General features: G+C 40.4%; 1 protein-coding gene across 1 annotated transcript in view; it reads left to right on the top strand.

Moving 5' to 3' along the window:
• The window catches only part of slc38a4 (solute carrier family 38 member 4), a 45,211-nt gene that overhangs the window by 758 nt on the left and 17,878 nt on the right, over positions 1-26,575 (top strand). Inside the window, exons 2-5 of the mRNA XM_049567158.1 lie at positions 20,526-20,768; positions 22,679-22,775; positions 23,386-23,501; positions 26,355-26,428. Coding sequence (XP_049423115.1) covers positions 20,644-20,768; positions 22,679-22,775; positions 23,386-23,501; positions 26,355-26,428 — 412 coding nt within the window. The 5' untranslated portion in view covers positions 20,526-20,643. The remainder of the gene's footprint in view (positions 1-20,525; positions 20,769-22,678; positions 22,776-23,385; positions 23,502-26,354; positions 26,429-26,575) is intronic.

The raw sequence follows: 26,575 nt of genomic DNA, 5'->3' as shown, positions 1-26,575 counted from the left end.
GTTTTGCAGGGATGAGCAGAGGAGGAATATGGATAATGGTGTAATGTAGGGCATGGGTTTATGTAACAGGACACAGGAGCATGCCGAGTGTGGCCTGCAGGTCTCACTGAGAACCAATAAATATGTTATGACTGCAAATCACAGGCTCAAACTGCTGCCAGGCTCTGCTTGAGAGTTCTGTACAAAATTTTTGAAATTGTTTTAACTTGATTTAATCTCCAAAAACCTGCCTATAGGCTCTCTTGAGCAGAAACCAGTTTTTCTTTCTTATATCTGGTCTCATTCTTATCTCTTAAACTGATGTGTTGTGTAGTCTCTCTGACTCTGTACCTGGTAAAGACTGTGAGAGTGAAACGGATCTAAAAGCAACACAGAGCAGTATCATTTAGGTCTTTAGAGGGATTTTCTAGGATGTGCCTTTGCTTGGATACTTTTGATACACATTGTTGTCACTTTCTTTGCTGTAATACTTTTATGTTCATCCTCTTAACCCAGTTTAAGTTGAGCATTTGAAGCGACACTCCATAATCCCAGCCACATACAGCAAAGCTACTGGAAACAAAGAATACATTCAGCCAGGAGAATATCTTGGCTTAGGCATATTTAAGTTGTGAGTTCAGATTCTATCATCGCCTTTCTGACTGCTAAAAATACCCGGTTGCCATACATTGAAAGTGAATGTACACTCTCAAACCAGCTCTGTTCTCTCTGCACCTTAGTTGCATAAGAAGAAGTGATCTGGTGATGTCTTCCCTTAATGAAGCTCCACCTATGCCTTTGTCAGATAGCTCTGAAAAGAATCCAGTTTTAAGAATAACCAAGTGGGTGTGTTTAATGGTGACTGTGGTTAATTTCAAGCTTTGAGGTGCACACTCGCTTAACTAAAGGCTGCATTCCTTCACACGCATTGTTTTTCTTACAGAAATGTGCTTAGATAGGGATGGAAAAAAAAACAAGAAGAATGTCACTTGTTGAAGAAACTTTATAGTCACACTGCTTGGCTGCAACTACACATTTTAAAAAGGAGTACGGAGTAATTAAGGTGTAATTAAGTTGATTAAAGTTTAAATAGAAATCAGTAAATTTGCATTATTAAAGGGGAACTAATTTTTTTTCAACATGGGCCCTATTTTCCGATCTACTTTTGTCTCTACTTTTTATTTGACATTTCTCCAGTACAAAGTGTGGGCTGACCTGCCTGCAGCTCTCTATTAAATAATAGGGCACTCAGACAACGTCAAAATACATCCACCAAAAGATCCAGTTGGTCAAAATCGGGTAAAAATTCAAACATGTTTGTTGTGGCAAGTCGAAACACTCACTCAGAGAATGAAATTCTGGCTCTGAAATCTCACATCTCGCAAGATTTGAGTTATTGCAGGAAGTTACCGCTAAAGTGACCTTACAAACGCGAGGAGTTACTCTGTTTGGAGTAGTCATGGCTGAATTTTTACCCAATTTTGACCAACTAGATCTGGATGAGCCATTTGAATTTGATGACTGCCCGTATTTATTTGAACACGGAATACACAGACGTACACGGACACAGAGCTCATTGAAACTGAAGAGCGTACGAGGAGTGAGAGGGAGCAGCAACAGGCAGAGGAACATGTCCAAACCCAGCTGAAGTTTAACACAGACTTTCATTTCTCCTTTCCGTTATGTTGTCGGATAATTATACTAACAATCCGAGCCTATCTGTGTGGAAAAAAATGCACTTTTAGTGGACGTATTTTGACATTTGATGCTGTCTAAGTGCCCTATTATGTAATATAGCACACGCTCACAGGCTGCAGGCAGGTCAGCCCTAGCTTCATACTGGAGAAATGTCAAATAATGAACATCCTATCACTCATTTAGACAAAAGTAGATCAGAAAATAGGTTGAAAACAGGTTGAAAAAAACATTAGTTCCCCTGTAAGACCTCTAGTTTTAAGGGTCACTCCAGCCATTTAGTATTTTAATTACCAGAGGTGGGACCAAGTCATTAGTGACTGAGTCTTAAGTCTTTGCACTCAAGTCTCATGTAAAGACAGGCAAGTCCTAAGTCAAGTCCCAAATCCTAAACTTTGAGCTTTGAGTCCTTAATAAGTCATAATGCTCTCTTCACCAAATCATTGATACTTTCTATAATTTGTATGTATTAGTTAAAACAAATTTGTTGGAAGTTGTTGCGTCTCTATCTACAATTTTTTACCTGTAAGTTTTGCGTATTGCAGTTAATTCTTTGCAAATTACAGCATTGTTTTTGCACGCAAACAAAAGTATCTTTGGAACTTCATGTGTAAAATTGGTGGAGTGTCCATTTAATGTTGCACCTGTACACTCTAACAAACTAAGTTAAAACACCCAACTCAAGACTCCTCAGTAACTTCTCAAAGCTGCAGGTGAGGAAAATACCAGCACAGGCTTGAACACCTGTCAGTGGGGCGGAGCTTGGTTGTGGATTCTTGCTCCTCATTGGCTGTTAGGAGACCTGAACGACATGTAGGTCAGGCCCTGTTGAGCAGCTGGGGGTGGAAGTGCTGCTGGTGCTGGCTGATGTAACTTAGAGAGCGATTGAGCAAAATGAGCTGTGAGCCAGATGCCGAGGCATTTTCAAAGGATGTCACTCACACAAAGACACAGTGACGCTGTGCCACAAAGGGGAGAACCAGTTGGCAGTTTTCCAAAACGCTGTCAACACATTCAATAGAAATCTGAGAAGGTGGCATGATGTAAAACATAAGGCGCTGCCTATTTTTACCTATGGAATTGCATAATGCAGTGATGTGGAATGTCCACTGAGGACACTTGTATGTTAACAAAGCATACATATGCAAAGTTCTTTAATATAAGAAACACTGTTAATCCTCGCAGGGAAAGTCCCTTTTTTTTTTCTCGCCCGCCACGTGGTGGTCTGAGGTCAGAGGTCAGCTCCAGGATTTTAGAGTCTTGCTGAAGATCCTATAAACACAGAGGGATGTTTGCCGACATAGCTGCTTGAGCACTTAGCTCAGGATCCATAACTTTTTACAAGTTGTGATTGCTATTAACAGCAGGGTTTGTAAAAACTGAACAGACCACACTGAACTTGCACATTTTCTTCAGAGTTTAACCAAAAAGAATCATAAAATCCCTCGTCATCTATGAGGAATGACTGGCAGCCCAAACTTGGCGAATATAAGGCCTGTTTTTGCCTTTAACATGGCCCAACAGGATCCAATATCAGTCTATATTGATGAGTACAATTGCAGTCTATAAAGTCTTAACAATACGCAATCCTTAGGAAAGATGAGGAGGGGGGAAGTGATGTCATCACAGTCTCTAGTCTCTTCCAAAATGACGGCGTGTCATAACGACACCGGGCCTCTGAATAATCAGAGCATGACAGTTTCATGGCCACTGATACAACAGTACATCAGTTTCAGACTCAGTGAGGAGTCCCGCACTGTCTCTGTCCTGATCAGAGAGGAATTAAATCTGTCAGAGAACAGTGCATGCTTATGACCCATTTTGTATAATTAAATTGACCTAAATTATGTATTCGGGCTTACATAATGTGAAAAGATGCCATTCAGCTTCTGCTGCACTTAATTTGACCTGCTAGAGATTGTAGAAAGGGTCCCGGCAGTTCATTTGCTGAGTTGAGTTTTGAATTTTTGGGCCCACAAAATGTGAAACTTTATCTTTATAGAGGCGGACACTTCATACAACAGGGTATGCTTTGTTTACAGGTTGTACAAATGTCAACTTGGGTGGAGACATGTCATGATGACAGTCATCTGATGTCTTTAAACAAGCAGTCAAATTAGTTCTGTGTATTTAACACATCTATGCTTCACATATAAACTTAAAAATGTACAATGTTCTCTACAGATTCAGACGACTTTATTTGTCCTAAAAAGGCAATTCAGGACACAGTCACGGTCTACTTAAAGGGAGAGTTCACCCTAAAATCAAAAATACATATATTTCCTATTACTTGTGGTGCTGTTTATCAGTCTAGATAGTTTTGGTGTGAGTTGCAGAGTGTTGGAGATTTCAGCCGTAGAGATGTCTGCCTTCTCTGTAAAGCCCCTTTTACACTGCCAGATTTTCTGCGAATGTTGGGCCGTTTTGCCGGCAAGCTGCGAGTGTTTAGACACACAGAGCCAGATTGGCGATTTGATTCGAGGTGCCCAATTTTCCGCCTCGAAGGGTAGTCATATTGGCGGAACCCTTTTAGTTTAAACAGACCGAGGTTGCCTTCCGCAACGGGAGTGGCTGTTGAAGACTTGTGGGAGGAGCTGTTGATGACGCCGCACATGTGAGCCACTGGCGGTGGATAAACAGGAAACAGCTGATTGCAGGAGTTAGCGAGCAGCTAGTAGCAAGAGGGAAACACAAACCTGACAGACACCTTAAAGATGAGCAACTAGGGAGACAAGGAATTGCGCGCCGTCCTTGTCCTCGCAAACAAAGAGGCCATTAACCGTCTTATGGCAGGAACGGTGAAGAACGGGCCGATTTACAAGAGAATCGCCGCCTGACCAGTCGCAGCTTCCCTCCCACGTCACTGTTTATGTCACACGCTGAGCTACATGTTTTGTTACTTGCTCACGACCCCCATTGCCCCGGAAAAGGTGCATTCTGTATAAACAAAAGTAGGTAAGCGGCATTTTTCTGCACTCCCCGATTTTGTTTTTATACTGCCAATGCTGAAAAAAGACTGATTGGGCTTTCCTGCAAATTTGCACAATTCCTATCTAAAAAGGGCTTCTGAGTGTTGGAGATATCAGCCGTAGAGATGTCTGCCTTCTCTACAATAATGGAACTAGACAGTGGTGCTCAAGGTGCCAAATATGCATTTGAAAAACTGAAAAACTGAAAGACTTTGTTTTGAGCAGTTTCATGGAGGAACTTTCTTTCTGCCGTATTACCCACCAACTGTATCACTGCACAGAAGGAAGCGTGCACCTTAGTTCAATACTGCTAGCTCAGCTGAGCTAGCTGACGTTACAGTTCAGCAGAGGACACCATTAATGTTTACATCTCATACTATCACAAGCACAAGTCTTCTGTCCATGAGTAGATGCATGCTTCCCTCTGTTCAGTGATACAGATGAAGGGTGTAGTTTGATAAAAAGAAAATAGTTCCTACATTAAACTGCTCACAACAAGGACTGTGGATTATCTTGAGTAACCATGTCATGATTTTTAGAAAGAGACATTGCTGTTGAGTTTTTCAAATGTATTTCTTTGGCAACAATCCAAACTGATACATAGCACAAGTAAGGGGAAAAATATGTATTTTAGATTTGGGATTGAAGCTTCTCTTTAAGTAGGCGAGCGTTCATCATGGTGCAAACAAGAAAATTATTCTGTAAATGTGATGGCTTGCTAAATGAGCCGTCTGTCCCACATGCTTGGTGGCCAATGACGTCTTTGTACAGGTGACTCAGATATTTGGACAAAAGCAAAGGCTGTGTGCTCTCAAATAACACCATGAGTGGTGTTTTCCTAGTAGACACGTGGTGGGGAAAAAAGCAGACTGAACTGTCTTTTAGTCAAACAGAAACTGAAGTCATTTCAATCTGTGCTTTTTAAATATGAAACCTCTTCGGACCATCTGAGTGTCCTCCCCTGCCTCTGAAGTCAAGGTCAAAACCTTGAGCTTGAAAAGCATTACATATTATTACAAAGGAGGATGCTGCCGTCATCGTGAGCACGTGGATCAATACTAACTGATAAGATGAACAGAGCGAGGTTTCGCAAGAGTGGGTTCACAAACAAGGTTAGGACACACCATGCTCGTGTACGAAAGGCCAGTATGGTGTTTACTAAAGGCCCGTTGTTTACTGAAGTCAGAGTTTTGTCAATATGTTTTTTGTCTTTGGCTCTTACTGCAGTGTGATTTTGTTTTACTAGATCCTTCACATGCATTTCCACATGCTTTTTGAATTATTATTTAAGTTTCAGTGTCCTCCATCAATTACAGATCCTGATTCAGAGCAACGCTAATGTTCTTTGAGATTTTCTGCCCACTCCCAAAGAATTTACAAAGACTCTTCCGCATAAGGAACCTATACTATTTCCTCATTATTCAATGATAAGAAGCAAAAAAAAAGCTTTGTTAGCTGTTGTACTGTATTCTGTCATCTTATGTGTTCTTGTTATTGAATGCCAATAAAGGGCCTGTCCCATTATGCGTGCTTGATCACACTTATGCACTTGGACACTTGACGTGCGCGTCCATGTGCTTAGTGTAAGTGCGCAAGTGTATCCCATTTCTACGACGACCAAAAGTGCAGTGCGCTTGATTTGTACTTTATCCACACTTATGGTAAGACCACACCTGAGCAGTATTTGGCCAAGTATAAATTCCACAATGCATCACCGGCTGGTGGAGTTCCACCAGTAAACTAAAGAACGAGAAGCTGGTGAAGTCTGCAAACCTTCCAATTCGGAAAACGATTACCTGTTTACCGGGGCTAAAAATACTGCAGCTGATGGATACAGGTGAGTAGTTTGCGCCGTCATTTCTTTTGATTGATATCTTTATTTCGAACATGACAAATATTACAAAACAGTAGTTAACTTATTTAATCCTATCCCTTTTATTCACTAATTAATAATCTTTAACTTTCCTTTAGATATCCAACGTAGTGTTATGCCAGTATATTAACTGACTTCCTTAAATGCATGTCATAGAAATATCATGAACTGTTCATGTACCAACATGAAAATATATTCATATATCTATATACATACATACATACATACATACATACATACTCAGCTCAACATAAATCACAGCTGCTGATTATCCACGCCTTTTTTCATCCCTACATGAAAATTATTTCTTTACACCCTTTTCTAAACTGGATCATGTTTGGATAATGTTTTTGTTCCCAGAGAATAACATCCAATGCGCAGTCTAAGGGCCGTTGTCAAGTCTGTCCCAATTTCGTTTAAATATCCCTGCGTACTTAGCCACTTAATACGTGCTTGAACACTATCGGCAAATGTACGTTCCGTGTGGCAAAATGTCACCAAAGTGTGTGCGTAACCAAGTGCACTCAGCCAAGTGTGGAAAAATGGGACAGCCCCAAAATAGCCATCACTGGTGCTTATGGAATTATGGCCCTTTGTTATAGATGTGCCAAGTATCATAGCCAGTAAATGCTTCTAACAGTTCCATGTCTATTTTGCTCCAGGCCAGATAAAATACCCATGGTCCTAAGGTATAATGACCAGCCACCACACCTCTGGAGATATTGTGTTTGTGTAGGCTTTTCTCTGCACTGTTCGTACATATACCTATGAAAAGTAATGCAGTAGAACTTGTATGTTTCGTACGAGCCAGTAATCTGTATGTAATTCATGTAATCGTGAAGGCTGCGATGACGTGGTGAATGCACTTACGGGAGTAAAGAAAGAGGGAGTGTAAAGAAGAAACCAAGTGAACTTTGAGTTATTTTAAGGTACGTCATCAAGTTACGTTAAGTAGCGTGGCGTTTTGGAGGGTATATCCAAGTATACAGGGTATATCCACCTCTTTTCCTGTCTGTTTGCAGTTCACCCATGTATTAGTCAAAAAGCCATTGGAATATATAGGAGAGTATACCCACTTCCTCCTCAGTAACCTGCCCATCTACCTAGTAGTACATCCACCTCATCAACTACCACTGCACTACTGTACGCAACTTTTTGTTAAGTACGTAACATGACAGTGCCCAACCATGTTTCTTTTTCCTAAACCTAATCTACCTAACTTTTCTCTGAGCAAATAACCCAACCATAACTCTTTTCCTAAACCATACCTACCCGGTATAGGTGCTAATTTGTTGGGTGCTAATTCATTAGATATCATACGAGCTGTTGTATGATGATACATTGGTTTGTGCGAGCTTACTCTAAAGAACCAAAAGAAAGTGAAACTTTTATTAGTGACAGTGATTCCTCCAGGGACCTCTGCAGCCTTATAGCTGTCATCTCAGCCAAGAGGCATGTGCGAGAGCTCTCTTTGCTGTATGTGTTACATAGCTTAGCACTTTACATAGGCTTAGCTTTTAGGACTTTGGCTCACATGATCTGACTTGTGAGGTTTTTTTCCAGCCATGCTAGGGGCGTGGCTCTTGGGGTGGCAAAACTGGTCCAGGCTCGAATGTTTCCGCAGCTATTGGATGAATTGAAACTTTGGTACAGTAATGGTCAATCACCACAAGTACAGCCTCAAAGAGCTGCTAGCTTGACTGTAGGAGGCCTCTGTTATGCTACAGACGCTCTGAGAGAGTCCATGAGACAGGTACAATACAGTCCAGTACTATTTTTAAATACTTGTACTTTCCTTAACTATTTGTACATTTGGCTACATTAAAGTTCTACTCCACCTCATTTATTTGATATATTTATAGTTACTAGTTATCTGACAGTTTAAGATTTTACACTAAAAAGCATATGAAAAGTTTACGAAACACAATGCATTGCTAAAGATATTGACTCCCAACCCTTTGACTTATTGTGACCCTTTACCAAAAGCAGTGTTTGGGTGGAGCCACATGCCACTTTTCAGATGTCGTTTCATTTCCCCTGTAAACTTCTCTGATAGCTTCATTAAATCAACCATTTGAGGCCTACAGAGGTAGAATCATCACTGCTACTCAGTTGCTATTGTGTAGCTAGTAAGTGTCTGGAGCTTAGCTAGGTCTGAAACACACCTACACCACCTGTCAGGTGATAGATGATGGCCCAGGCTGGAACACCGTCACACACGTGTGCAGGCTTTGGAGTCTGGTGTTCAGCTGAAGAATCAGAAATATGCAGCTGAGTTTTAGTCAGTACTAGACAGAGTCAGAGTTGTCAGTCATTGCTTCTTTATGATCATTGGCATCTCCTGGAAGTATGTCAGAGGGCTGTTGTTGTATGAGATTTAATATATTCCTGGATCAGATGATTTCTAGGTTCAACATATTGCAAGTCAAAATGTACTGATTTTAAATGGAAATCTACAAGATATGTTTTCAACATAAACCTAAAGACAAAAATGATTTGACTTATTGGAAACAGATGTTAGTAGTAGACAATAGCAGAGTCTAATAGTCCAAATGCTTCCAATATGTGAAATGAGTGAAAAGGCTAAAGAAAGGAGGGAGTTGTCTCAACATGCCACATATGATAAATTCCTCCCATGTGGAAGCTCTGACACTGGATCATCTGGAGTGCGGTGTGCACGTTGCTCAACACATATGTGTGTGGCTTTTAGTTCTGTATGATGTGGTTATGTTTCTGTAGCTCTAGCGTTTGTCGATCAAGGACTCAAATGTTACATATTATAACTAATTACAGTAGCTTCCAAAGTTACTACACTTAACATAACGTGTAGCTGTAAATCTGTTCTTCTGTTTATGAGATGCGTCACCAGTAGCTATCAGCAGGCTACCACACAGTGAGCATTGCAACCCTTTACACCATCTCTGTTACCCCTGAGAAGACAAATAGACAGTTGGGATTTGGGCTGAGGGGCTAGTGGGCTTAATTAATTAAAGTTAAGCATTTTAGGAAATGCACTTATTCTTTGCTTCATTCTGTTAAACCTGTTGTCCTGTATGTGGACACTTTCTTGAGCCATGTAGTGGTAGCAAAAGCACAATACACTATTCCATGTAAAAACAAGATCTCGGCTATCTCTGCCACATCAGTCTACAGCTAATTCCAACACAAAAGTGGACATGGTACAAAACCTGATCAGATTTCATGGTTGCAACATCTTTATTTATGCTTAATAACATTTGTCGTTTGATATGCCACACAAATTTCATCAATTGCAGCAACAGAAACAAGCTAACATGCTTTTAGTTAGGAAACACTAGGATAATGGGACTTTATTGATGTATTATCGCAGCATTTCACACAGGCTAAAGCTGTTTCTACAGACAAAAAGGACATTCCTAGATTTGGGTATGGAGCAAGGAATATTTAAGAGTAACAAAACGAATAAATCAGAATGCATTTAGACATGTTGTTTGTAATTCTGCTTTTGCTCAGTCACGTTTGGGCATTGAAATGAACAGCTTTGAACAGCTTTAGACTTGAACAGAGACCCCTCACCCATAGAGTAATTAATTATCAATTTTCAGGCATTGAAATCAACAGTTTAATACTAAAGTATACACATGTATCAAAAGTAAATGCATTGTCCCCATATTAAGACATCTTTTTTCAAATACTTATTACTGTTAAGGACAATGCCCCCGTTTCCAGTCATTACGCTAAGCTAAGCTAATTGCTGGCTATAGCTTACATTTAGCGTACAGATATGCAAGTAGTCAGTCTTTTCAACTAACTCTCTGCAAGAAAGCAAAGAAGGCCATTTTCCCAGAGTTCCTCTCAGGACAACGCAGCTTGTGGTTAGTAATTTTGAGTTGAGTTGCTAATTCGGCATCTAACTTGTGGTATTCTGAGTGACAGTTTTCTTGATTATTTTAATAATTGAGTCTAGCGGTTAGAGAAGCAGGCTGTTGATGTTAAGAACAAATTACCAGACCTCCATTTCCCTTTAACAACTACATTTCTACATCAAAATTGCTTCATTACATTCACTTTGTGGCACCCAGTGGAGGACTGTGGTTGCAGTTTGCACCTTCCATGACATGTGAGAATTAGTGCAACTGAGTCCTGCTTGTTCTTAAATGACCTGCCTAGTTCAAATAAAGTTAAAATATGTGATTTTTTTAATGAATGATTTTTTTAGTTATGAAATGAACTTAAAAGGGCTTAATGTAAATGTCCTGTGGCTGGATGCATTTCTACAAATAACAATGACTAAGTGTCATATGATGCACGTTACATCATATAGCAGTGGCCTACATGCAAACAAGTGCATAGTGCCGATAGATTTTACACGCAGGGGACAGAAATATCTTTTGCCCTGGACCTGTGAAATTCTTTGAGCTGCCTAGTTTTCAAAGCATGCATACAGTTTATATGATTATTTTTAAGAAACACATGCTTTTATCCTTTATGTCTTATCCTTTGTAGAAAGTCCATGGTAAAGATGCCTTTTGTTTTTATATTTGAGTAGATATTGGACGACATCTGGCCAGTAATTTACCGGCAAAATGTGTGTGGCATTCACAGCCGGTCACATGGTGTTGAGAGGTATAGGCTTAATTTAGAGGCCTTCAAATTCCAGCTCATAATGATCACTGACAGAGTTGTTGGGGCAGTCAGCTGCACAACAAAGATACAGGCTGATGTGGTTTGGGATGCAAGTGTTTTTGTGAGGGACTGATTCATCCATTCAGACAACCAAAAGTACAAGTTACAGTTGATGGTGTCACATTAGAGATGTTTTGGTCAGAAAGTGGAGGTTAATAACCCCGTGATCCACGATGGAAACAACCCTCTGTGCCCTTATGTTGACCAGCTGATGTCAACACTGTGTTATTCTCCTGCTCCAGGAATTTCATTTACACATCCACCTGTTGATTAGTTAAAGAGGAGGACAATTTTACACAGTGTTCTGTTTAGAAAGTCTTCAGTGGGCTCTTTATGAGGTCTGATGTTCTCAAGTTGAAACAAACACACAGAGAGGTCAAACCAGTAGGCCACTTTAAAGATCAGCAGCTGCATATTGAATAAGAGTGAAATAAGCAAATACTGTTACACCATCCCTATTTCACCAAATCCTGTGTCAAAACAGAACCTAAAAGGTAGAAACTTCCTCATCACACAGAACATCACTTTGGAAAATTGAGCTAATCATCAAACGAACTTCACAAAACTGTCAAAATGTTTTGGCATGCTGCTGTAGTAGGTGGTGACTGTCAGTAAGATGACACAATTTTACCAAAATACTTGTGAAAAGAACGTTGGTTGGAACATTGATTGACATTAACTGGAAAGCATCAGATGGAAACTGAAAGAGTGGAAATCCATGTAAACGTGTCAAGGTTTGACCAGCCTGTTCCAGATAGATCAGTCAATAAATAAGTGACGTTTTTAGTAGGTGTTTTGTGCAAAAATCAAATGCTAACTGAACCAATGTTCACATTGACGACAAGGGTTTTCAAAACAAAACGATGCATCACAACGTCAAATGTTACACTCTGTTTCCCCACTTTGTATCACAGACCTTCTGTTAATAATGAAGTGAAGCTTGAAGTCCAAAGCCCAAACACAAGACGGCCCTGATGACATCATCAGGGTTATTCTTGAGAATTTGCCAAGACATTATACAGACATTATACAACAGCTTTCACTGGCTCAATAGTACTTCTTATGCTGATAAACTGATCTCCATATGTAAAATTTGTGGAGCGTCCCTTTACATTTTTGTACCACAGATAATAGAAATCTCTGCCGTTGCTACACGCTGTTACATACACAATATATTATCAAGATACAGGTTACATAGGTTTCTGACCCCCAACTTGACACACACAAGTCTTTTGAGCCCCGATTGTTTTCATGTTTCTGACGTCTTTGACCTCAAAGACTCAGCTCAGTCACTTCTAAAGCTCGCTGCTGTTCCACTCTGAAGTTTGTGACCCCCAACCCCCCAAGCTAACCCCATCCCTGTTTGGTATGTCACAGGATCGCCTCAGAGACAGCTTTCTAGTCTCAGGTGATTGGCTGAGGGTATGTGTGAAGGCCCACACACAGACTTGAAGGACTGTGATGCCATTTAAGGAATGTCCCAGAATCATGGTGACGAGTTCATGGTTTGTGGGGATTTGACTTTCACGGCTGTTAGCTCAGTTATGTTGTTTTGTGTAGTGATAATTGCATATACAAAGTGTTAGCTTTCTCGTGTCTGTGCTTTTTCCTGAATGACCACTACCCATATTACTAAACTACATTGTTAGTGGGGGATTGAGCTTGTAGTCAGTTGAAAACCATTAACCTTTAACAAACTCTTACTTATTTGGATTGTAACATGCATTACTATCACTTCTGTTCACATATGTGCTAATGAATTAGACTTCATGTTTTTGATTAATTCTCCTGGACTTAAAGCAAGACTCTGTAACTTCTGGACTTCACAAACAAGAAAAGATGCATTTTCTCAGTTCAGTACACAATGTGTTCTACTGTTAGAGTAGCTATTAGCATTTAGCATTATCATACTTTTTCATGTGTAGGCACAGTGGCTGCTGTTGAGTAAGCGCAGCGTAATGTTGCTTTACAGGAGTTGTATACAACATTCAGACCATGGAGCTCTCAACATGGAGGTGCCTAAGCAGCAGCTAGCAGCTAACAGTGCTACGCCACTTGCTGCTAGTGACACAGGTGCTGTTATCAGTGTAAGCTAACCACTCGTAATTGCCCTTTGAGTGCAGTACAGAGTGGTGGCATTTAGCTAGTGAGTGGGACACACCCAGAGAAACTCAAATGCTTAGATTATTACACACACACGCAGGGATAGTGACTTCATTCTCTGCTCAGAACACCATTACTACACTGTATATTTACATAGCAAAGTTGTTTGCTGCTATATTAATGCTCTGAATGTCATATGAATAACAAAAGTAATTAGGGATGCACAATATTGGATTTTTGCAGATATTCAGTATGCCAATATAAAATAACTCATTTGTCCGATTACCATTTTTTTACCCCACTTAAAGGGATAGTGCACCCAAAAATGAAAATTCAGCCATTATCTACTAACCCATATGCCGGGGGAGGCTCAGGTGAAGTTTTAGAGTCCTCACATCCCTTGCGGAGATCCAAGGGGAGAGGGGCTAGCAACACACATGTGAGCACGGTCTACAGAGAGGCAGTTAGAGCTACAGGCAGAGTTTAAATGACGTTTTTCCAAACAACTTTTTATGTCAGGGCTTCAGGACACTTGGATCACTACGGACGAGCAGTATGGAGATATTTTGTGCTTTCAATTATGTGTTTTTTGGACGTTTTAATCTGGGGTGCCCAGCCTGCATTAGGTGGAGTTTTGTTGCTACCCACTCTCCTCTGGGATCTCCGCAAGGGATGTGAGGACTCTAAAACTTCACCTGAGCCTCCCTCGGCATATGGGTGAGTAGATAATGGCTGAATTTTCATTTTTGGGTGCACTATCCCTTTAAGCTTAGTGATCATCAAGTCTCTTCTGTAGTGAAATTAGGCATGCATACTCTTATTGTGATGGCCCACCAGCAGATGGAGACATGAAATAGAATGCTTTTCAGTGTAATATTCATTTATTGTGCAAATTAAGGAAAAGCACATTGGCTGATTCTGATAGTTCATTTTAAAGCCGATATTTGTCGATCCTGATGCTGACATACCAATATTATCAGCATTATCAGTATTATTTTTGAAACGCAAATGCAATTGCCGGAGGTAAGAGGCTAACGTTATGCTATAAACAAACTACTCCATGTTAATGTCGCCCGCACAGCTCGGCTGTAAAGCTGCGTTGGCATGATCATGTTCTGTAGTGTCATTTAGCCACTTGTTAGCAACCACCTTTTTTAAGACACATAAGAGCTTCAAAATTAATGAGTCAGGTATTTACTATTTATTTTATGTTGTAGAACAAAACATGAAAGTCTCAAAAACCCATTGAAAAAAAATCAACTGACAGTCGACGAAGGAACCGCTGAAATGCTAGCTCATTTCTGTGTTTTAGGACTCTTGCCTGGAGCACTTTGTAGTAGCTAACCAATACTCATCCCTTGATTTCAAGGAATGCAGTCAAAATAGACAATTATGTCAACATTAACCAACTTGAAAAAATGATTTTCTTGTGATTGGAAGGGAGATCTCATATGATTAGGATGGTATGGTTGTCTTTTTTGTTTTGCGATTGTCAGAAGACAGGAAGTCTCATTTGCAGACTGTTCCACCACAAGGATTTGGTTTTCATGTCTTTAACCCAGTTGATATATTTTGTTTTTATTTATGATCTAGTAGCATTTTGTCGATACAGAGATTTCACTCAATACATTTAAAACTTAGAACTGCTGTGTTGCAGTTTGTTCATCACATGCCGCATGTGTGTACCTTCCTCTTTTTGGACAGCGTTACAAAGTGGACAGAGATAAAAAACCTCATCCCTGACACGAACACGACCTTGGGCACAGCGACATCCCCAACGCTGTCCCCTGATTGGTCAGCCAGCGGCACAACCTACCCCAAAACCTCTGACAGTTGCCTGCAGTACTCGTGGGCATCTGAGTGTGCAGCTACATGTGCAAACATTTGTGTGTGTTTGTGAGCAAAGAAGAAACAGTACAATGACGACAGAATCAGTCGGCGGAATGTGATTGACAGAACTGTTCAGTCCACCCACGGTCAGCCAGCAGCTCTCCATGACCTCGGCCTCTCATCTGTCCACATTAGTTTGGCCTGTATGATTTCAAAACTGGACAGTCATGGTCACATGGCATGACATGTGATCATGTCTTGAAGCGAGTGTGGGTATTTAACAGCGTTGTGTGGACTGGCGCCTTCAGTCTGATGGTGGTGAACGTTCTGGTCATGTTATGATTGATTTCTCTTCATTATTTACATTGACTCCTCTGTATCATCATTTCTCAATCAGGTTTTTCAAATTTAGTTGTAAAATTGTAATACTTATTTCTTACATTACTGTGGGGGTCCCAAATTGAATTTCTGACGCTAGCCCTCTTGCTTATTGCTGTAAGGGCAGTGTGTTGTGTGTGTGCGTGTGTGTGTTAGTGGAGTTATGATGGCACTCAAAGGAGGAAGGGCCTAAGTGAACCCACCCTGTCCTCATTGGTTGGCACAGGCCCTCCCCCCATTCTTTTAAAAGCCTGCTTCCTCACCTGAATTACAAAAGAGCTGCAGCTCCTCGCCCATTCACTTGTCTGTCCTCTCTCTAAAGAATATACTTTCTTCTACAAGAAAATAAAGGAACAATCCGAAACTTCTTAAAGGAACTTTTTTTAACATAAGTGAGTATGCCTGCTTTGCTTGAAAACTGTGTTCACAGTGTGCATGAAAATAAGGCTTCCAGCTTTCCGTTGTTTAATTTCCAAAAATAGCAGTATGCTTGCTGTTAAGGCAAGAATGGAAATTCTTTAAGCTTTGGGGTTTGGACTCTTCTAGCTGCAGCAGGGTATGTTTAAGGAACTTAAACTGTAAATGCCAAGTAGAGCAGAGTCTGTGCAGTGTGCACTGCTGGAAGGAATTTCACTCTCAGGTTGTGGCTGATGCAAGAGTTTGTTTGGGTGGAGGATGTATGAGATACTAGAAGTGTTTCCAGAGTGAACACATGCAGCGTTAGACTGACTTTAAACTGATTTTAAAAAGTTTTGAGACTGGGAGTATTTTTATGATCTTTTTTTAGCTTTTCTGCTTTCAATGAATGCTTGGTGTTTGAATATTCTGCAAAGCAAATTAAGCTCTATACATACCTGCAAGGTTCTTGATCTCCAATGCAAACTGAATATGTGTAATCTTTTGGCCCTAAACTTGTTGACTCTTGTCAACTCTCAGAACAAAGTCTAGTTATTGCTTGCTGTCCTTTTAAAGCTTTAGATCATGTGGTAAAACAACCAACAACAGGAAGCATGACAACTGATAGGTTTGGTTCATTTGCATGTGTTTTCCTGTGTTCTATTTTCACAAGCCACTGTGCATGAATTTGCATGGTGGCTTCTGCTTTAAAATCAGTGACAGAATCCCTCAGCAAACACTTGAGAAATTATTTTTAATGCTGATCATCGTCTAAGACTTAAAGTTTGAGGCAAATAGAGACATTGTGAATTTATGTAATCATGAAAGACCTGCAGAAGCTTAATGTGTTGGCCGTGGTGGCCTGGCCCACAATTAGCATTACAATGAACAGCTGTAAACAGAAGTGTGAAGACGTCCCAGGACACCGAGAGGACACAATGGGATCTGAAAGCTTCAGCCACATTCAGAGATGCATTTGTGCGCATACAGCATTAACATGTAAACTCTCGTCTCTACAGCGCTGTTTGTTTCTGGCTGTGTCGTTAGCATTTTGTGTTTTTCTATCCAGTATGCAAACGCCCTCAGCAGTCTACCTTTACGGTTGTGTGGCTAAGTGCAAATGTGTGTCTTCTTCTGTTTGAGAGGATTCAATGAATTGTAAGCAGGAGAACAAGTTCCAGCAACAAGTGGCCAATCAAGGAGCATTTTACACACAATATGTTAATCAGAGGTGTGAACCACAGTCAGTTTCAGCCCCGCAAATGTGATACTGAGTAAGAGCCGGGCCGCTGTGGCACACTGCCAAACGTGTGCTTTCTATAGTGTTATGGTTGTAACAACAGCAGCGATAAACTCAGGAAGGCGTGAAGTCAACCAAGACAGGTTAATCCACTTGGCAGTGAAAAGTGAAGACTGTTCTCCGATTCTCTCTCGCCACACAGCGGAGAGCGACAGTGAGAGATTAGGTGTACTGGCCTGTGTGATGTGGTTGTTAACGGTAATGTAGCCACTTAATCTCTCTTGGCTCAAAGATATTGGAGGTTTTAAAACAGCCTACTTCCGAAGAGAAGGATCACAGGGAAAACAACAGACAATCAATGAGGAAAACTTTGTTGGAAGAAAAAAGTTTTGTCATCAGATAGGTGGGGTTACGGTAGAGAGTTTTAACACCTCTGACTTTGTGTTCAGCTGTAACCTTGTTGGAAAATGGAAAGTTTTTAGTGCATGCATGGTGGCGTGTTGACTGTAAACACTTTCTGATGCAAAAAGCCTGCTGCTACACTTCCTTCAGTCCAAACTGTTGTTTAACATGCATCAACTGGTGGTTGTACTTTTCCTATTTCCCCTTTATGGAACTTTACAGTCACGACATTTCTGAGGGGAATATTGTACTGCTTTACTCTCCAACATTTATTTCACAGTTACCTTGCAGATTGAGATTTTACAAAAAACAAAACAAAAACAATGATCAGTTAACAAAATTATATATTGTTGTTGAAGATTAAAGAACCCGGCGAACACCCTAATTGATAAGTTGAGGACTGTAAGCTGAATATCTTTGGTTGTGGACACAGCTAGAATTCATTTCAGGACACTGTCAATCATTGATCAACTGTTTTCACCATTTTATAGACCAAACAGCTAATCAATTTATTGAGAGAATAATCAACAATAAAATAATTGGTAGTTGCAGCCCTAAATTATATAGTAAAATATATACTATTGTTTTTTGTGTCTTTCAGCTCTTTGTTTTGTTTTGTTTTGTTTTTTTCAACCGTCAGCATTACTGTTTGCTTCACTTTCAATGCCCTACCTATTTTTGGCCACAGCTGTCAGCTATTTTCAGACGAAATTAGGGATAAACTCATAAACACAGAGAAGCATTTAGCTGCCAGATAGTCTCAGTAAATTCCCAGTGCTGGAAGTGACACTTCTCAGTTGGTGCTGTAAATACTAACATAACAAAGAGAATTTTAGAGCTATACTTTCTTGTGTAACACCTACGATGTGATGGTTGTTTACTTATCGCTATGATGCGTGTTTGTTTGTCAATAGCCCCTTTTACACTGGCTGTTCAAGGCGGGAATCTCACACTATTATTAGTCCTCGTACACCGAGATTGCGTTGTAAGGCTGCTTCAAAATCCCTTCTTTATGCCTCCTTTGCATTTTTACACAGAACCAAATGACATGGCAGGTATCATTCGGCTATAGCAATCAAAAGAGGCATGAAGGCTGTGACATGTAACGCTACAGCGTCGGCCTCTAGTAATAAGAACTATGACATAACATGTCAATCACAATCATTTACTCTCCCTGTTATATGGCAGCTGATCTGATCCTATGCTCGAGGGTAAGGAGCCTCTAAATTTTATTGTTTTCACAATATGCAGAGATTTACAGCCAACTGTTCTTCTTCTTTGAGTTAGCCACTAATTGCAAACAGCTGCTATTGATATCTTCCATGGTGAGGTAGCCAACATAATATGTAATCAAAATATCTTTCCTGATCACATCTTTGTGGCTTTATGTTTTACACAGACCTTGTTTTGGGGCTGATACTACCTCTGTTCCCAGCTTATAGGCGAGACAACTCTGCCCCCCTTATTCTGCAGTTGTACCTTATACAGAATGGCGAGGTGGCATGACGGTATGATATTCCCACCTTGAACAGGCAATGAAAAAGTGGCTATTGCCTCAACATTTTTATAAAAGGTACAATCATGAAATGGGGAAACAGAGCTGTCTCGCTTTTAAGGTGGCAGCAGAGGTAGTAACAGCGCCAAATCAACTTCTGTGTAGAAGGAACAGCTGGCAGGATGGGACCTGACATTTTGATGATGTGTTAATCATGTGACTCGCCGTCAGGAGATTTAAAAAGCAGCTATCGGCAGTTAGCAGCTAATTCACAAAGAAGGACAGCAGCCAAAAAAGTCCACAAATTGGGGAGACATTGAGGTCCGGAAGCTGCTTACCCTCTGAGCACAGGGCAAGATCAGCCGCCATATAACAAGGATGAAAAATGGTTGTTATTGCCATGCTATGCCATTATCATAGTTTATGAAGCGCCACTGACACAAGTTACCTGCATACTAGATGTTGACACTGTTTTCTATTGCATGTCACACCTCTCTTTTGCTTCAGGGACTTAAGAATGCTGTCAGAAATCACTCACTGTCACTCGCCGTCGTCTGGTTCTGTGTAAAAAGCAAAGGTTTCTTAACAAAGGGACTGTGTAGTGGCCCTGTTGTATGATATCTGTGCAAAAAGAGCCAGTGAGTAGAACTTCGGATCTTTCCCTCCTCCCAATCAAAGAACTCTTTGTGTGAGTGGCAAACAGCTCTGTAAATAATTTGGCTGTTAGTAGCATTTATAATCATTCAGGCTTTGTTCACTGTCTCCTTACATAACTTCATGATGAATACTGCAGATGGAAAATGTGTGTTCCCCCCTTTTTTTCATTAAGGGTAGTGGGTGAGGCTGAGCAAACCAGCCCGTACACGAACAAGCGACCTGTTGATGGTGGTGGTCAGGCGGCCTCTTGAACTCATTGCCACCTTGACCTGGTTTCAAGTTTGTTGACTTAACTCCCACCAGCAACCTCTATGTACGTCAACATTGTAATGTCTTCCCCAAGACAGAAGTTACCCAAGTGAGACTTTATGTTGTATTTTACTAGCAGACTTTTTAAACAATAAAGTTGTTCATACCACAAATCAAGCTGGTGTAGAAATGGATATAGCGTTGAGGCTAACAGGACTCGAGTCTTGCTAGTGTTGGTAAAGCTGTATGAGGCACCAAGGTTGCATCATGTCCTAGCTTTCCTCTTCAAGGTAACATAACAAACAGTCTCTCAGTTCCAGGAAACGAGATGGACTGATTTGGAGGGTAGAGGGCCCCATTTCACTCTGAAGTGTTCTTCATCCAAGGCCAAAAGGCCCTGCTGAGGCAGATAAAGCCAGACAATACATGCGTCTGCAAGCCTGTAATCAGAAAATGGCCATTCCTGTGGTGAACATGAGTGTGGTTTGAATTCTTAAGATGTGGGCAAGTAGCAAGTGTTGTTGGAGATGTGAACAAGCATCTTCAGAAACTATCTTCCTCTAATGTTTCCTGTCTTTCTTTTTTTTTTTTCAGGTCTTCTTTAAGACGTCGAGCAGAGGTTGAGAAAGAAGCACATCACCACCTTGTGAAATCTAAACCCTGACTTACTGAAAACCCAACTTCTCCGCCTCTCGCCTTGCTCTGCACCACAATGCCGGGAGCCATGGATCGTATGGAACTAAAGAAAGTCTCCACAGAGGGTGATGATGACAGCACAGACAGCCTGGACGACCGCTTCACAGAGCCCATCGACTCTGAGAAGGCCACCATTGACAGGTCAGCAACCATGATGCCAAGTTTTCTATTTCCTTCCCCATATGAGAAAGCCTCACCAGTCATTTGACACTGCAGCTTTGTTAGTGTGTAGCATAGTTCTGTAAATGTATGCCCTCTCAACATTTTAGGTCATTCTTGAATTTGTCTGTGAATTCAATGAGAGGTGAAGAAAAACCTGATTAATCTTGAAAGGTTTCTGCAGTAAGATTTCCAGACAAATCTTTTTACCGACCTGGGAATTTTCTGTGACCAGGTTCGTGAATCACCTGTACTCATATTCTCCGAATTCATACCTTTTAAACTTCAGCAGGTAACTTTTATAAAAAAATAATTCAGTCACTATATCCTGACAGTAGTACACGAGGCATTCTGGGAAATGTTGGCAATGAAGAACCTGTCAGTCCCTCCTTTGCCAACAACGGTGTACACAGCAATGTGTGCACAGTTTTTAATCGTCTCAGGTCCCATAGCTCTCTCCACCTCAGAAAAGTTGCGCCAGTGTTTACTCTTGTCTTATTTTGGGCTCAGTTTAACAAATTATTTTGGGCTTGCCTTTTTACTGTAGGTCTTTTGTTTACTTGTCTATTGTTGGCAAAGGAGGAAATAGCCTTGCTTTTTTGATTACTGCTGTTTTCAGCTATTGTGTTTGCAAAGCTCCCATACTGAAGATATATGGCCTTACTGAGAAAGCATGCACGAGAAGAGGAAAGCTGCACAGCGTGTGCACGTGTAGTGATTGACACTGTGTTAGAGACTCCTCCTGGCTGTGATTCAAGGCAGGAATTTCACGCCATTATTCTGCCTTACCTTTTTGTATGAAAGATACAGCTGCAGAATGGGAGACACAGTTGTCTCACCTTTAAGCTGGCATTGGAGGTAACAGTAACAAAACATTGTCCATATAAACTGGACAGCCAGCAGGATGGGTCCATAGACGCGGAGGGTGGCATGTTATGATGACATGTTAAGTGTGCAGCCTACCACAGGAGGTTTATAAAATAGCTGTTAGTAGTTAACAGCTAAGTCAAAGAAGAACTGCGGTGGAAAAAATGAACGCAAATTGGGATAACAGTGAGGTCTGGGAGACAGGGATGGTAAATGATTGTTACTGCCATGTTAATCACAGACCTTATTTCAGGCATTTATCCAAGAACCCAGTATCATGGAACTAGATAGCACTTGACTTGTAGTGCTCAAAGCGACTAAAAGTACATCTGAAAACTCAACAGTAATGTCCCTTTCCAGAAATAATGACTCTGTTACTCAAAATAATCCACTGACCTTGTTGTGAGCAGAGTCATGAAGGATAATTTCTGGACAGATCTTATGACTGACCTGGGTTTTTCTGTAACCAGGTTACTGCGTCACATGTACTCACATTCTCCAATTACCTGCCTTGAACTGACGTCTCCCACTAACCTGGATAATCATGTGCATGTAAATATAATTTCTGACGACAGACCGAAAGCACAGCATGTTCCCCAGCATTAATATATGTTAATTTATCACTAATGGGTATTTGGAGCTGACAGACATTAGATTAAGTGAATAAATTAATTACTTATCGAGTTAGAAACCCGCAGGGCAGCATCTCATTAATTGAGCGCAGTGTGACTTCAAAGTGGGTGTTCAGAATGATCTAACAGTGTTGATTGACTGGTGAGAAGTGGCAAGTTTTCAATTTCACATTAAGTAAATGAAGCATCCCGAATAAATTAACCAGCACTGACAGAGGATAGCTGATCAAAACTCATGTCTTTTCTTTGCTCTTGAACACAACGCTAAGATTGATGCCAGGAGTTTGACATTTCGAGTCACCAAATACAACATAAAGGTAGTATTATATAGTGAACTGTCCACTGTCCACATGGATATGTTAATTTGTGTTTTATTTTTTTTGGTCCTTGCAGCCAGTTTATGGATGACAATGATGACGGAGAAAGCCAGAAGTTCCTATCAAATGGAATAATGAAGAAGAAGAAATATGAGGAATACCATGAAGAATATGTAAGTAATTTATTTACAGTATTCAAGAGTCTGTTTATTGAACAGGCAGCCCCTCCACGTGATGGAGCTTGTTAGTCACCGTATGAGCAGCCATGAAGGTTATTAGAAGCTCCTATTACAGTATGTTAGCAAACCAAAAATATGCACTCTGAGACCAATCACATAAATCTGTAGCAAGTGTTCCACTTTTTTTTGTACATGGACATTTCCAGTACAAACACAACGCTTTGGATTTAGTTTCGAGTACACTAGAATAAAAGGCATTCTGGGAAATGCTGGCAGTTATAAGTTGAAAAAGAAGTTGAGGGATAATGGTTCCAGTCAATAAAACTTAACAACTACTGGAAATGCACTTAACAACTCCTGTTTAACAGTGTATGAGAACGTGAGGGGGTGATTTTCCTTAAATTACAACTTGTGGGTTACAAAGTATTTACTGTTGGTATTAAAGTCTTGTGTGGTTTGCTGCACATGGCCAGATGTTTGCTCTCTCTCTCTCTTGTTGTAGCGATTACATTAACGATTTTATGCTGCTGTCAATGATCTTTTCAGCACTGTTGATCTGTTTTTGTCATACAAATGTCTTTCTTCTTTCTTTCTCTTTGAGCAGCACCCTGGCCACACCTCCTTTGGGATGTCTGTCTTCAACTTGAGCAATGCCATCATGGGCAGTGGCATCCTGGGCCTGTCTTTCGCCATGGCAAACACCGGCATCGTGCTCTTTACGTAAGTACTGCTGTGGCACAACACAGAAATTGACAGCATTCTTCTAGTAAGAGCAGATGTTGATATAACTTCCTCCAAACTTTCCATTGTCTGTATACTGGCATTCAAAAACATAGCTAGGTTGTATCTATGCCTCAACATTGTCCATGCTGGTTCCTCACAATCCTGAAGCCCTGAAATAACCTACAGACATAGTTTACTAACACAGGTTTCAGTTACACCGCCATCATCCAATTAATACATCTTCATGTCAAGTTTAATTATAGAGCGATGATATATAACAGGAATGTAAAACCTTACTGGATGGAACATGTGTGAAGGGTTGGTACTCATCAGGCTACGTGTGATGAATGAAAACCTTTTCACTTCTAGTAATCATGTATTAAGCATATGGTCTTATTATGTACCATACATTTCACTGTAAAATATAGTTTTTTAAATCAAAGGTATTAAATGTTAACAAGATATGACTGTATTTTGTTCACATTTAGAGAAAAAATAGTCCACAGCCATGCAAGCAGCTCTGTGAGATAGTATTTAGAAACAACGGTGCGTCGAGCTAAATGCTAAAGCACTCCAGGAGTCCTAAATCCCGAAAATGACCATGTTAGTAGTCCTGGTTCCCTCGCCTAAAGTCAATGGGTTTTTTGCTAGAGGTTTTGGTTAGATGCCTAAAATAAGGTCTGTCGTTAACACAAGTTTAAGAGACTTTCTCGTTTTGTTTTACGATATAAAAAATGTCACTAAATTCCACACTCGTAAATTTTAAATTCTCATGTATTAAAAAAAAGTGGCTAAATGAGACTACAGAAAGTCATCAAGCCAAACATGGCTTTTCAGCCTCAGTGTGATGGCAGAGTTAAAGTCATACCACCGGATTTAGTTAGTTTATGGCCTAACATTCTAGCAGCACTTACGTCTGGCATTTACGCTTTCATAATCATAAAAACCCTTTGTTGAGATTATCATGCCGAATAAAACATGTCAGTATCATAAACACTTGTTTGCCACAGAGCTTATAAACCCCAATGGAAAAAAATCCCACTTCCTTTTTGTCAAGTGAACCAGGGTGATGTTGATGATGTGCACCAAACCAGGAAAGTTACTAGGACTACACATCGACTTTGATTTTAAAAATATAAACAATAAATTGTCAAGATAAGTAGAGGAAAAGTCCTCTTGCTACTAGGCTAATTTCTACAATGTAAAACATAGTAGGCTTATGCTAATAATGTTAGCATGTTGTATTATCGGGGAAAATGTGTCATGCATAGAATTGTTTTGTAGGAGAACCTTGTGAGTTATAATGGAGACAAATTTTATAATGTTACCCCTATTTAACGTTGCTGTTGTTCCTGGCTTCACATAAGTAGAGGAAGAGTCTCGAGCAACTAAGCTAATTTACGTAATGTAAAATATTGTAGGCTTATGTTAATAATGTTAGCATGTTGTTTCAGTGGGAAAAATGTGTCAAGCATAGGACAGTTGTTTGTTCGGGAACCTTGTGAGTTACACTGGAGATTACTTTTGAAACGTTAGCTTCAGTAAATGTCGTTGTTACTTCTGGATTTATATTAGTAGAGGGAGGGTCCGCTAGCGGCTTAGCTAATAATAAATGTAAATGTCATAGGCATATCTTAATAACGTTAGCATGTTGTATAGTGTTGTAAATTGTTTTGTCTGTGGACCTTGTGAGTTATAATGGAGCCAAACACACTATACTTTTATTAATTTTGTCACTGTAAAGCAATGTTTTATGGCTTTAGAGGGATAGTTGAATCAATAAAACCTAACTGCACAGAACCTCATCTCAGTGACATAGAAACCCCACAGCTAACAATCGTTTGGAGGTGTAATTGCAGAGACACCACCACCGCATGAGTGTAGATACTTACAACAGCATAGGCTGCTGGTGTAGATACGGCATAGGTTCTGTGTAGAGCCAACATACAACTATAAATCAGTCTTTGGTGTAGAGTATTAGCATGCTAACCTTTGCAAATTAACACTAAACCCAAAGCTCAGCTGAGGCTGATGGGAACGCCATTATTTATGCAGGTTTTATAAATCAAAGTAAGTTTAACCTGGTCATAGGAATCACAATCAGTTCATAATCTATCCAGACGGGGGCATGGGTGTGTATACTAAAGTTGGTGAGACATTTCACTCTAAACCACAAATGTCACTCTGCTGGTGGTGCTACAGGAGATGCCAGGGGATCACCCGAGTCATTAGGATACATGGTTATGTGTTAGCTCACCAGTGGGACAGAATGACCTCTTGCAAAAATATAAATTACTGTATAGTCACATTACCATCTGGAACATACTGTAGAGCAGCTCTGCTTCACTGACATCTTTAAACTCCTGCACCCTGTACCCTCAGTTCTTCTGACATATTTCACCTAACAGCACCATCTGTCCCGTGCATATGCATATCAGCATTCATGGGTGCCTTCCAACATCTGACACCCCTCACCCTCCTCTGTGTATTATCCACGCCTCTGCTGCGTGGCCACCTAATGAGTCGGGGAGGCTTCAGGGAACAAGAGAGCACTTCTCTGAAGCTCAGTGTCAGTGGAGTAGCTACTGAAAAATGATAGTAGATAGGAAATACTAATGAACTCCTGCCTTCTTCTAACAATAGAGGTATCACAAACGTTACATTTTCTTGATAATACCACCAGCACAAAAACCCTCTCCATACTGTTGACTTTTCCTTTATTTCTTTCCTCCGCAACTTTTCACTTCCTTAATCTTTAGATTTGAATGGATTTGAAATACCAAGGCAAACACTTGTATCATATCTCAGTTTTAGACTGATCCTTGACCTTTGCTTTCCTTTTCTGTGCAGAGTCCTCCTCGTGGGTGTGGCCATCCTCTCCTTATATTCTGTACATCTGCTTCTTGTGACAGCTAAAGAAGGAGGTTAGTATGAAAAGCTAACTTTGGATTCATATTCCCTCGTGGGGCGACCTGGAGTCATTAATCAAAGAGTTCGGGAGCTGATCAGCTCAACATTAATCAAAACCATGTTCACTTTTCTCCAATTTTTGCTTCTTTTTGTGAAAAGCT

The sequence above is a fragment of the Epinephelus fuscoguttatus genome, linkage group LG22 (genome assembly GCF_011397635.1).
Source record: "Epinephelus fuscoguttatus linkage group LG22, E.fuscoguttatus.final_Chr_v1".
In the NCBI taxonomy this organism is placed as follows: Eukaryota; Metazoa; Chordata; class Actinopteri; order Perciformes; family Serranidae; genus Epinephelus; species Epinephelus fuscoguttatus.
This window is presented reverse-complemented; position numbering and strand designations above follow the sequence as displayed.